At 37.3% G+C, this 14466-nt stretch overlaps 1 protein-coding gene across 2 annotated transcripts in view; it reads right to left on the reverse strand.

Moving 5' to 3' along the window:
* The window catches only part of Slain1 (SLAIN motif family, member 1), a gene marked incomplete at its 5' end in the record, with an annotated part of 57121 nt that extends 42655 nt beyond the window's left edge, over positions 1–14466 (reverse strand). For both annotated transcript variants that reach the window (XM_005374151.2, XM_005374150.2), the window contains 2 exon segments: positions 1301–1440; positions 14391–14466. In XM_005374151.2, coding sequence (XP_005374208.1) covers positions 1301–1343 — 43 coding nt within the window.

Below are 14466 nucleotides of genomic sequence, written 5' to 3' on the forward strand. Positions count from 1 at the left end.
TTTTGGTTTTTCTCCGGTACCAGGAACCGAACTCACGACCTTGTGCTTGCCAGGCAGGCACTTTTGCCACTGAGCTAAATCCCCAGCCCCGCCCCTATACTAGTCTTCAGAGTGCTATTATTAAATCAGTTTTTTCACTTTAGATACCATTTTTATAAAACATACTCTTTTAGCTTCACCTTCTCCAAATATTTAAAGCATATTTCTGTTGATATTTACCTACAATAGTGTCAGTGTGGCAGTACAGAATACTGGCTAACAAAAGGATCTCTGGTGACTGGGAGATTCTGGCTCTCTGCCCCCAGGCATCACGTTGGTCTTGCAATCCTCTGAACACCTCTAGATTTCACTCTCTTCAACTCTTTCAGGTGAGCATATTACCTACTTCCCGTGAATGTAGTTAGGCTGAATAAGATGAATATGTCAAGTAATGACTGTCACAGAGTTAAGAGTTCAGGAAACATCACCCATATTTTGTTTTATGTTTAAAGATTTCACAGCTATTCAGTTTCCTTGACGAGCTTCAGCAGCACCTTTGTCAATGCACACTGTCTGTAAGAATCACACTAGTAACCTGTCAGTGTGGATTCCCTTGGTCCTACTCTCAGACACTTAGATTTTTTTCATCTGGAAAGGGCAGGAATCTGTACTTTCAAGTTCATGTGCAACTTGGATACAGGTAGACAGTGTAATGGACACTGTTCCTAGACAACAAAATGTGCCAAGAGGTTAAGAGACAAGCCAAAAGCCTAAGCAATCACGGTTGTAACTATCTGCTGTACCAGCATAGTAAGGAGATGAGTACTATTCATTCCTTTTACTGCTTTTCCTTTCACAACTGTCTTTTCTCTTTAAACTTCTGTAGGGCTCCATAAATTAACTAATATAATATACAATACAATGATTATTTCCTAGTTTATTAAAGTTAGGACTTCCAGTTATACATCCAGTGAATTACTGAAGGAGCTCAATAAGGCCAATATTCAGGTTAGTAACTTTAGAATATTGAAGATTGAGCCATTTAATTTAATGACATATTTGCAAAAAGAAAGAAAAAAATGGGTTCCTATGTTATGTCACAAGCTAAAATAAGCTAAAAATCTGAATTAAAACCAAGCACAAAACTAAACACAGTCTATATTGACAGTCTGATGTGCGGGACATGTGAAAGGACCTGCAGGAGACATCTGCACCTCAGGCTACGGTTTTTCCACCCAAAGTGTCCATTCCAACATCAGCAACAAACGCAGAGCTGAGAGTGGCAAAAGTTGGAGAATGCAAAGGCACACGGTTACAATACCTTGCTCCAGTCTAAAGCACAGGGAACGTCTGGCTGCTTCCATCTCAGGAGTCGGGTTATCTAGGACGTGTCTACACCACTGCAAAGGACTCAGGGATTTCTCTGATGAGGTGAATGTCTTTGAAGAGCCAACGTACAACCTTAAAAAAAGAAATCTACATTATAGGTATGATACAGCTATAGAGAGAGAACCTCTCTTCTGGGAAAAACAACATGCGTTCAACAGTTTCTATAGAGACAGAACTCAAGTTTGAATATCTCAAAGTACCAAAAGTCATTTTAACAGGCAGATATCCCCAAATAGAATGTAACACTTTTCTAAGCTTAGTGAGAACTACTTCAAAAGAAAATCTAAAAATTCCCCCTTTAACTGTGTTTCAAAGTCAGAATGGGCATCCTGAGGCTCTCATGACCTTCCTTCATATGTCTAGAAATGGAACACCTTCATCTCTCTTTTCCACAGCAGAATCTCATCTGAATTTGGACTAATGGATGAGCACATCACGTGAGCAACAAAGCAAACAGGTGTTGTTCTTTTTTAAAATAAACCAAAACACAAGTCAGCTCTTCATTAATTCTCTGAACCCTTAAGTAAATTTCTACCATCTCAAATCTACACTAAACTTAGTAAAAGCTTTTTCATAAAAGCCAAAGAAACAGCCTTAAGAGATGGTTTTGGCCAAGATCACTTTTACCATCTACAATACTACATAGTAATGAGGAATATTAAAAAAAAAAACACCCGGAGGTACTGTAAGTTCCAACACCTGGCAGGTTCTCTATCACTGACTTACTGTACTATGCTAAGGTAAACTTAAAAATATCTTCAGTGACAGGATTAAATAAAAAGTGTGAAGGCCAGCCAGCAGTTAGCCAAGACAGGGAGGAAAAATCACCTGCTCACAACTGCTCTCTCTAGTATTCAACCTTACCATACGTAAGCTTATTTTAATTACTAATCTCACTAAATACTCTTTCAAAGTCACCATAATTTGAATGAGCACATACTCTTGAAGTAAGAAATTTCACTATTTATACTTGTGCTATTCTAGACAGGACATCTACCTGTTAGAGTAATTTACTAATTATTCAAGATACTTGGAACTGCACTATTTTTTGGGAACTTACTCTTAAAGATTAGGAGTGGGGAAACATCACTGTCATAACTGTCACTCCAGTTCAACAGCATCATAGGCAATGTGTAAATTAACAAATAGGCACGGCTGTGTTCCTATGCACTTTACTTATACACCGTGAAGAGTAAATAGCTTCTTTTCATATTAAACTTTTCCATCATATCAAAATGCAAAAACCTGTCTTTCCAGCCATAGAAAGCAAGCAACAGGCCTGATGTTGCTCTGGGGGCAGTTTGTTGACTCTGTGGAAGACTCTAAAACATATCTCTACTAATTTAATAGTAACTGCAATATATCATTCTTTCCTTAATTTGGTCTCCATCATTAGAAGTCCACAACCCTATCTCCATTAGAAGTATATTAATTACAACTGCATGTTCCTGGGTCCCACCTCTGCCCTACTATGGCACACGTGAGTCACAATCCTTCCACCTCTCCTTGCTAACACACTCCTGCTCTGCCGATAGTTGGTACCTCTTCCTAGTCCGAGTAAGGGCTGGTCTAGGGTAGCTGTTGTCAATCCTTGGTACTTCAGACACAAATTGCTAGACCATACTCTACACCCAGGTTTTTGTTTTGGTAGGTTTGGAATAGGGTTAGAAGATAGGAATTTCTAACAAACTCTCAGATGATATTGATAGTACTAGCGCTATAGGCCACGTCTTGAAATAACCGGGTCTATGTCCGTCAGGGTAATTCCATTCTTCCCCTTTGCCCACTCACTGGTTCAGGGTCCTGGATACAAACCTTGCCAATAAAAACTGAGGGGAGAACACCTGATGGGCTTGTGGGAAAACTTTTCCTTGTGTTTACAGGTGTCACAAAAGGCCCAATTATATGCTGCTTATAGAAAATGCACTGGAAGTACAGATACTTCTGTCGATTAAAAAATTAAAAACTAAAAAATAAAAAGACAAAAAAACTATCTACAAAGAAAAGCCCAAACATGGAAGGCTTACTGCTGCATTTCTCCAAACATTTAAAGGAAATGTCAATTCTTCACAAACTCTTCCAAAACAAATTAAAAAAAAAGAGGAGAGAATACCTCGCTACACATTCTATGAGGCCGGTATTACACTGATACCATAGTCAGACACAGAGGGTATACAAAGAAAAAGAGAAAGAAAAAAACACTGGAGACCAATATCACTCATGGGCAGATGCAAAAAGTCTAAATATTTTAGCAAGTTGAATCCGACAATGCTAATGAAGATACTTCTTCAATACCAAGTGGGGTTTATCCCAGATGTAAAGTTTGACTTAATACCACATATTAACTAAAGTGGAAAAGTCATGATAACCTCAGTAGGAAAGAAAAAAGGCACCTGACGTCAATTTCTAATAAAAATTCCCAGTAAGTTGGAAACAGAAAGAAAACTTCTCAATCCAGTTAAAGATGTTACCAAAACACACAGTGAATAGTGAAAGACTGAACACTTTCTGGTAATAAAAAAAATACAGATACTGGTGCTAGTCACCTCTATTCAACACTCTACAGAGGTTTCACTCGGTGTACTCAAACAGTAAATAAAAGCATGTAGGCTGGAAAGAAGTAAACCTATTTTGATACACAGATGACATGATTGCCTGTGCAAAAAATCAGAGAAACCTGTAAAAAAAGATATTAAAACTCATTTACTTTAGTAGCAATATTCTAGTATATTAGATTATGACAGGGAAATTAGTTATATAATTATTAGTTATTATTATAATTATTTGAAACAATTGATATTTTTACATTTTTACTTTCTGTTTACAATAGCTTACAACCCCCTAAGACACCTAATGATAAATCTGAAAAAAGACATACAAGATTTGTACACTGAAAACTACAAAGTATCCTGAGGTACATGAAAGAAGACAAAAATGAAGGGATATAATACCAGGTTTATGGATCAGAGACTAAATGCTGTTAATGTGTCAGTTCTCCTTAAATTGATCTGTATAATTAACAAACTCTCAATCAACATCCCAGTAGGCTTTTAAGTATATCTTACATAAAAGTTGATTCTGGAATTTATATGGTAATGCAAAGATTCTACAATAATCAAACTATGATTTAAAAACAAAATTGGAGAGCTGTCACTGACTGAGTACTACTAAGGACAGTTCAATATGGCACAAAGATAAAGAGATTAATAGAAAAAACAGATGAGTCAGAAACAGAATCACATGTAGAATATAGACTTTTAACATAGTACAAAGAGCATTCAGTTGAAGACAGGACAGTCTTTTGGATAAATGGTGCTAAAAGAAAATGGATATCCATATACAAAAAAGTGAACTTTGAGCCTTACTTCACAAAACATCCAAAATTAACTCAGAATGCTCAGAGACAAACCTCAGGCTGTAAAACTTCTGTTAGAAACCACAAGTGAAAATCTTTGTGCCATTCTTTTGGCAAAAACTTCTTAGGTATAATTTATACGACTAAAGACACGATCCATAAGAAAAGAAATTATTAGCTGGACTTTACAAAAAATAAAATGGCTCTTTGAAATACACTGCTAAGAAAAAGACAAGCCATGAATTGGGAAGAATGTTTGCAAATAATATCTGGCACATAATTTTTATGTAGAATTTCTATAAAGAAACTCAGCAAGCTCAGTAACAAGCAATCTAATTTTAAAATGGGCAAAAACAACGGAGTAGATACTTCATCAAAGAAGGGCTGACAGTGACAAACAGGATATAAAGAAATGATTAAAGAAGTGCAAACTAAAACCGTAACAGGACACTGTCACCCACGTATTAGAATGGTTAATATTTTAAAAAGACTGGCTAGCCAAGTGCTGATGAACGTGGGGTACAACTGAAATCTCCACTGCTAGTGGAAACTTAAAATGGAAAAACCACTTTGGAAAGGAGTTTGGCAGTATCTTACAAGGTTAACACATACCTATTCACGTCTGTGAGAAAATGAGACCAAGAGAAATGAGACCATGTGTACGTATAAGGATCTGCACACAAATGTCCATAGCAGTTTTGTTTATAAAAACCAAAAGCTGAAAACAACCCAAATGCCCATCAAAAGATGAATGTCTAAACAAACCATAGTTCTACCCCGGCAATCTAATAGCTGTGACAGTTAAAGGGAATGAAATACTGATGAACTTCAGTGAACCACACAGATGAACTTCCAAAGCCAGACCTAAATAAACAAATGAAAGAGAGTACATACTATACAATTCCACTGATACAAACTATGGAGAAAGCAAACTCATGCATACTGACGAAAAATAGAGCCATGTTTGCCTGGAGGTAGGCAGGATTAGAAAGGAGGAAACACAAGCCACTAGGAAACCTCACCGTTCACGTTCTTCATCAGTGTGACGGTTTTATGGATATATTCATGTCAAAGTATATCAAATCAGACATTTTAAATATGTGCAGCAGTTTATACATCTCTATACTTCAATAACATTTTTTAAAAGGTCGCAGGGGACGGAGTACTTCTTATCCCTCAGGGTTTTTAAGATGAGGCTCAGAGCTGCCATCTGCTATACACATGAAGAGAATTACAGTGCCTCAGCCCTGGCGAGGAGAAGTAGGTGGTCGCTGGTCGACTGTGAGGCTTTCTTATCTCTAGACTGAAGTTAGCCAGTTTTCCTTGCTGTTTATTACACACAAATACACATCTTTGAGCCTTTGTTTATTGTTCCCCAAACCCTCTGGGCTGCCACCTGAAGCTACAGCCTGATACGGTGTTCTGCCTGTGACCCCTGACATCCTACAAGACAACTGTGATATTTGCTGCTGGGAAACCTCACCAACCAGATTATCTGTGGATTTCAGATACTCCCACCAACTGTTTCTGACATCCATTTTGATTCTGGTTTGTGGGGGAACTGTACAGGAAGATATCCTTAATCTCTTAGGACCTGTGTGATACAGTTCTTTCATTTGACCACACAGCCTCACAGCACACTCAAAAGCTGTGTCTACTCCCGACAGGAACCCTCAGCTGCTAAGTGACCGTGTGTGTCACATTCATTTAAGGATACTTTTCTCTTTCATCTGTCCCTGCTCTTTGGTGCTACAGCTCACCCCATCCTGTATTTAATAGGACAGGAGATGATCATGGCACTGAAAGCAGGGAATTCAGTTAAAAGTCTCACTAGGAACAAGGACAGTCCTGGGTCCCCTCTGACACTGCAGGAAACCAGTGGCACCACCCCATCTCTACCACAACCTAAGACCAGAGAGTTACTTTCTGACTAGGTTGGCCCAGAGAAGCCCTCACTTCAAGCACATCAAATGTAACCAAAGGTAGAATGAGGTACCTACCGAGCTAGAGACTAAATCCAAGTCCTCACACTGACTGCTTAGAACCCTAACTTCATTTTTCTCTTTACATTCCTAGAATAGACTGCATTGCGTATGTCTCCCAGGAGTATAGGTTTATGTCTGTAGAAAAAGACAAAACCAGAAAGGACCTAGAAATAATGAAACTTGGACTGTCTACCCTCCCAATCATTAGTAAACTGGCCCAGAGTTATACCCCCGCAGAGCTTTACCTCAACCTCAGTACCTCCTTTGGTTATCAAAAGACAAACAAAGACACCTATTATTTGTAATACTCTTATTACATAAAAAGGCCAAGACCTTTCTTTCTTCCCGAAGAAAAAAGAACCATGGAGAAAACAAATGTAAGGAATAGATGAAAATACCAAGACAACTATAATTAAAACCATCTAAGAGAAAATGCTTCATTCACAAAAGATTAAAACTAAAAAAAATACCCAGGATATTAAAAAAGAAACAGTTTCCTCATTCGTGGAAAATGAAACTATTGTAGCATAGTGAGGCAAAATAATCAATAAAAGAGTTTACAGTAGGAAGTTAAAAAAGTCTCCTAAAAGTAGAATAAAGAAAAAAAATAACAATGAGAGAAGACACAATCAAATTACTACACCGGGCAGATTTACATCTGACTGATACAAGTTCTAAAGACAAAGGGAAAGGAAGCAGAGAGGGAAACAGGGCATTTTTTAAAAATTCCCCAGAGTTGAAGGCCAGCCATGGGATTGCAGAGTGAAGGCACCCTCAAATGTCCAGTTTAACAGGTGAACAGAAAAAACCATATCAAAACATATTATAATGTTATGAATAAAGAAAGCTGAAGAAAAAGTCACAAAGGACTAGATATCCAAATTACAATGTATTTCAGTGGAGCATAATAGAGGCTGATAGAAAATAGAAAAATACCTCCAAGTGGAAATGACTCATTTAGATTTTTATACCCAGGCCAACTATGAAACTGATGTGGGCATAAAAACATTTTCAAATATATAGAATCTCAAAGAGTACCTTTCATGCATGTCCCCTTTCTTAGAAAGCTAAAATAAATTAAACATGAAAATAAAAGATTTAATAAATAGGGAAGCCAACACACTCAAGAAGCTAAAGGAACTCCCATGACATCAGCACTGTATATCCAGGCTAGGGAGCAAATAGTAAAGACCGAAACAATGGGATTAACAGTTTCCAAAGGGACAACATTACAAAATTTTTGATAACAGGAATAAAGATTATCAAATGTGTAGGACTTTACTGAGGAATTGTGTGGTTTCCTGGCAAATAATCTGTGATAAGGAAATTTTAAAAAGTGGGTAGGGAGGAGAAACAGAGATTTGAAAAAACAGATGTGATGTAAAATTCACAGAACTTGGCAAATAACAGTTATAAACATGATACATTTGTATGGTTGAAAAGGAAAATTGTAAAAGACATATGAGAAAAGAGATAGTAGTTCAGTGTGAAGGAAGAGACCTAAAGTCTTCATTTCCCATGACAAGTCCACAGATGGCTAAGACTGAAAAAGTACAAAGACTACTTAGAAATAAACAACAAAAGAAACAACTAACATAAGATAAAGCAATTTCTACATGAAGGACTTGGAGACAGGAAGGAACAGAATTGCTGCCTTCTAAAATAAACTTTGTCAAAGATTGACTTTTTGAAATACTTACATACCATTTCTTATATTAGTTTGATATAACTGAAGAAGCACTGCACATATTTATGGCATAAAAGCTGATATAATCATTGAGTCAGTCTCCAAGCAATGTACCTACGAAAGCTTTGACCCTACTATTTTTATGACAACACCTTGAGCTAGACTTAGATAAACAAAAGGTTCTTAGTTATAGAAATCATTTAGCTGCAAACTTCTTGAGCAGAATTTATTTCCAATATAAGAGAGGCAAGATAAAACCTGGATTTCTCTTAAAAGGTTTTAACCTCTTAAAAAGTCATAAAAATCACTTCAATTGTCATTACAATACCAGTACCTACAATATTCTATTTTTGCCATTAGTAGTCCAGCAGACCTCCTGGCCTTACAAACTATTTTTTCCACATAAGTAGTCTCATTAGTGGTGAACTGAAATCTGGCAAGAATAGTTGGAAATTTTTAACTTAAAATTTCAGAATTCTTCCAATACCTGTATTAGAAAACCCTGAAATGTCTCACACTAATTTTCTTTAACTTTTCTTCAAAAAGTTCAAAAACATGCACCTAGAAACTATTATCCTTCTCAAAGAAGTCCTTTTTTACATATTTCATATTCTAGACCCCTGATGGTAACACTGGGAGATCAAAATTATTGCAAAATCACCATAACCCTGACTGTTTCAGATCAAGTATTACAACTTCCTAAGAAAAACACTCTCAATTATTTATATATATGTGAATATTACCTATATATTATGTATTATTAAATATGTATATATAATATGGCTCTAACATCATCCTTTTGCACATAATACAAAACAAATGATAGCGCAAAAACAAAACAAAAACAATCCGGCATTCCTGTCACCAAAGTTATTATGTGAGTATTCTCAGTCAAGTAATTTTAAGAGCCCTCAGTTACAGCACATTTTCAGCTCCACCACTGATAAGTACAATCAACCAGTCTTTTGTTCACGTAAGCAAATATTGATTCGCTAGCTCCTGATGGTATCAAACTGGGAAGTAAAACTTAGCAACACCCAGTGCTTAAAAGAGAGGTGAAGTCTCAATTGTACTATTTGCTAAACTGAACATTTTCCTACAGTAAAGTTTCCCTCCACTCCTGCCCCGTCACCCTCAGATCTAAACTTCTACTTCACTGTGTCTCACTACTGCTTCAAGGTTATTCACATAAAACACACATCTTCAGATGCTTCAGTCAACTCCATTTGCTTCTAGCAGACATTGTGCATTTTCAGTTAGCACTGTCAGCAAGGGAAGCACCCTCTGGTCTTTTCACTGAAAATCAATTATGCAAAAAAGTTTAGGTGGGCTAATTTAGCCATGCCATATGTGTAATACAAGGTGCTCAAAGCTTTGATGAAGAATTGGCAATGATTTTGGCCAGCTGTCTAGGGTCTTGGTATTACACACAGAAGATATCGCACTCATTAAATTTCCCTTAATTTGTACATATCATAATTTTCTCTCGTATAATTAACAAATTTGTTCTTGTCCCTTCCAGTTGAACAATTTTTAAATTCTGCTACAATCCCTTTATATAAGTCTAACTATTCTATGAACTGTCACTCCACCAAAATAAAGCTCCTTCATATGACTGTACTTTCTATTGGTTGGCATGTTTTTAACTTGGCATTTTCTTATGTAGAAAAATGTCCATCTTCTTGATCAAGGTATGCAAGACTTGACTTACAACCAAGGTGCTATACTACCCTCAGATAACTGCTTTTCCAACCTGTTTCTCCAAATCCACTGTGCTTTAAAACAGTATAAACTCATCTTTCAAATCTGACCATAACACACAAATGCACTTAATATTTCAATTGGGTTCGCCCACAACTCGGATAGAACTGAAACAAATTTAATTAAGACAAGTATAGTATTGTAAGATGCAAAGCACTTAATTTTTCATCCTAGTGTACCTCTTTCATTTAAAAATGCTGGTAAATACATTACACTGGCTCTATAACACACTAGGGTGTCTCAGCAAAGTTTGAGAAAAATTACCAATGCGAATGCCTGTGCATCTGTGTACACAACCTGACTGCAGTCTGAGCTCGTTCAGTAGCCAACTGGAAGAGCTCACTTAAGTCATCTCTCCTCACAGCTTCTGTCATTTAACATTGAAATAAGGGAGCTGAATCAGGTGACAGCTCTAATAAGCTGTTCACGGCTCCCATTGCCCCTTCCTACCAGTCTTTGCTTGTGCTGTGTGGTGCTTCTCAGCCTGCTAACACTGAGACTGAGACAGATCCTTTCCATTCCTTCCATAAGGACTGGAAAATCACCCCCTTACACCATGTCCCACATATACATCAAGACGTTAATCCTTTTGAGCTTTTTGTTTCTGAGTTTCCCCTTCCACTTTCCAGCCTATGGTATTCTGAACAGATACACTGTCAAATTAGTGGTAGGATAATTACGGACTCAGTACAATGAGATGTGAACTTCTATAGGGCCACAGTAAGTGGACTTAAGAGTGAAGGATCTAGAACTCTTGTCAGCCTTAATTGTCTGTGATTTTAATCTCAGCAACATTGTACTGACAGCCAGGTTGTGTTAAGGCAAAATTAAAACCTTTAAATTTAACTTAAGTATTGAAAGAAATGAGAAAATAGTTTCAAAGTTTTTCAAAATAAAGCACATGCCACTCTTCTTAATTTTTTAAAAGATACTGTGCCACCTATAAACTAATTCTAAAGAAAAAGACCTAAGAGACCTACTTGATCATTCTTTTTTACACTTTTATTAATATCACATACATAATGATTACATTCAACATGGGGAGCTGATACATGTACAGAACACATCTTTGTTCTTTTTAAGTTCCCTCCCTCCCCTTGATCATTCATTAACTAAGGAACTATCACCACACAAATATTGGTTCTCTTATAATTTTACTTGTACACATAATTTTAAACCAAATTTTGTTCAAGTTGTCAATAAAATAATTATATTCTCATTATAATAGAAAAGATACACTGATACAAAAGAACTTCAAAAATACTTAATGACGAATCTATATTTGTAACTTTTTTTCCTGAAGACATGACATTTTCATACTAGTAAGTAATGTTCTAAATAAATTATCAAATACCAATACTTACTTAACCCATTAGGATTTCATTAAAATGCATGACAACTGCAGCTGACACAGGAAAAGTAACTTGTTCCTTAATATTGTTACTTTAACACTGATTCAGTTGATTCAGTTGAAATAGGGAGGAATGGAGTTACATGTACAAAGATGTCCAAGATATGCTCATGAAAAGTCAGTGCTAAAAACTTGATCCATCCCAGGCTTGGTGGCACATGCCTGTAATCCCAGCATTCCGAGAGGCTGAAGCAGGAGGATCATTGTGAGTTTGAGACCAGCCTGGGCTACAAAGTGAGCTCAAGACCAGCCTGAACTACATAGTGAGCCCTGTCTCAAAAAGACAAAAACAAACAAACAAAAAAAACTGACTTACATGTATTTATATGTTGATTTGCATAACTATATTTTTGTTTTGAAAATTTACACGTTAAAAGGATTGATTATAAGTCATGGCAATGGACTAGGGACAAGGAAGTCGAATTTTACTCATTTTACTTAATTTACTAATTTAAATAGTTTAAAAATAATTAGGTGCTATAGACCCATTTTAGTTGTTTCTTAATATGCATAAAATAAAAATAACCTGCTCTCCTGCAAACATATCAGGGAACCCAAATGGAAAACACTGGATTGTGAGATAACAGGACAGGAAAAACATGGCCTGCAGTAATAAAGGAAGGTATACTAGAGTGATTTGCAAGCATTAACAAGTGGTTTAAACTTTAGAAATTAATCACTGTTCATTACCTTTTCATCAATATGCCAAAGTGCTGCATTATAAAAAGAATTTAATGCATAAAATGCTATGATAAAAATTTTCTGTACATTAAGTAACTTTAAAATTTTTAAGTTCATGTCACTAAATTAATGATTCCCCCCTTGTTTTTCCACCTGGGATGTAATCCTATGTCTTGAAGAAGATGCTCTATAAACAGCGTGCCACATGTCTATGGAAACATTTATAAAGCATCAAGACATTCATTGATTTATTCACCTGTATTCTTGATGAATGACATTAATAGAACCTGCTTCAATTTAGATTTGTTTTAAACCACATGAAAGGCAAATCTGTGAATCTTATTAAATTGTTTTTTTTAAATTAGTTATGTCAAATGGTATTAGAAAAAAAGATAAATAGCACAGCCTAGATATCAGCAAAGCTGTATAACTATGGTACAAGTCCATTCAAGAGAATAAAAAATTAGATTAGCTATATATGTACCATAACAAACTAAATAAACCTACTAATTAACAGTATCAGAATAAAAGTTAAAAACATGCTGGTACGTCAAGTATCTTCACCAAAAATACAACTATCCTTCCACTATTCATGTATATCATCATCAGAAAAAGCCAAGGATGACTAAATCATGCTAAAATAATTAAAAAGTGGCCCCGGGCTAATAGCTACCAGTGAAAACCCAAGAACCATCATGAGAGTATTTCCCAGTACCATTTTCAGGTTGAAAACGTGGTGACAAAAGTTTGGGCTCGAAAGAAAAGGGGGAGGGTCATAGCTCCTAAAGAATGGCTTACACTTCCAGAAGTGCTGAGCTGTTTGACAACATGACATACCTGCACAGCTGCCAGAAAGTATTAAGATGGGACGATGAATATGCCTCTGAAAGGCTTATTATGCCTCTCTCTATCGTAATTCTCTAAACAAACCAAATAGTGCACAAGGATGTAAAGGAAAAGGAACCGCATTTCCCAAAAGGAAACCAGTACGGTTCTCCATCTGCAATTTCCCTCCTGCACAATCGTGCGACAGGAACACAAGGTAAGGAAAGCCCAGTTTGGAAAAATAGGAAAAGTTCTGAATAAAAGGACCTAAGATGAAAGGACTATAACACACACCACTGCTGTATAGAGGTGACTGTTCGCTTGTATTAACTCAAGTTCCACCTTATCTGTTCAGACACACTCCATCTAGTGACCAAGGCGAACATACAAAAGCGAGGAGTCAGTCATCGAATATTTAATGACTATTATTACAACATCAGCAAGTGGCAGGAAAGACAAATAAAGGAATTAGATAACCTACCTGCTCCAAAAATTACTCATTCATGGAAAGTAGACACAGCTAATCAGATTTCAACTGAATAAATGCTACCAGCCCCAAATTCTACTAACCAACTTTAAAAGTTTCTAAAAATAAGAAAATAAAGTTCCTCTGGTTGTACTTTTCGTCGATACACAGTTTAATTTTAAAAACATTAAAACAAGTTCCTTAGTTCCTAAGTTAAAAGTGCTTTCAACCTGCTCGCTCCATTTCCCTTTTAAAAGCCTCCATTTTTGACACCATTCTTGTTTGCAGAACCAGTGAAGCTAACACATGTAAAGCAAGTCCGGAAAAATGATCATCAGTGAAAATGCAACGAAAGAGGGCATCCGAATGCACAACTTAAGGACAAGAACCAATCTCTAAAAAGAGATCCATCACTAGGCGGTTTCGGACGCCACGAGACAAAACGCAAGCCCTGTTCAGCCACCTTTGGGAAGAAGAGTGACAGACTCAAACAGGGGCCAAACGCTATCACTCTTGTCACACACACACACACACCACCGCCACAAAACGTTGGGGTAAGAGCAGGACTCAGAGACAGGACAAGACGACACGGATCTTGCAGTCAATGAACTAGGAGCCTGGGACCCAATAATCAGCGAAAAGCAGAACCCTAGGCAGATGGAGGGGACCGGTTCATCCCCAGTCCCCAGCTGGACCGATCCGAGCCATCAGCAAACAGCTTCCTGCCTCGGCGCAGCGCCCTCGCCCGTGCCCGCCGGGCACCTGCTAGGCCCCTCCGCGAGGGCCCGGTGGGGGCTCTCGGGTGCCTGCGGGGTCGCTGCTCCTCCCCGTCCCCTGGGCGGGCTCAGTACCAGGTGCAGTCGTCCTCGTCCCGCCAGGCGGCCAAGCTCTCCAGGTCCAGCGGCTCCACCTCGTCCAGCAGCGTGG

This window comes from Chinchilla lanigera, unplaced genomic scaffold (assembly GCF_000276665.1).
Source record: "Chinchilla lanigera isolate Chin_1 unplaced genomic scaffold, ChiLan1.0 scaffold00003, whole genome shotgun sequence".
NCBI lineage: Eukaryota > Metazoa > Chordata > Mammalia > Rodentia > Chinchillidae > Chinchilla > Chinchilla lanigera.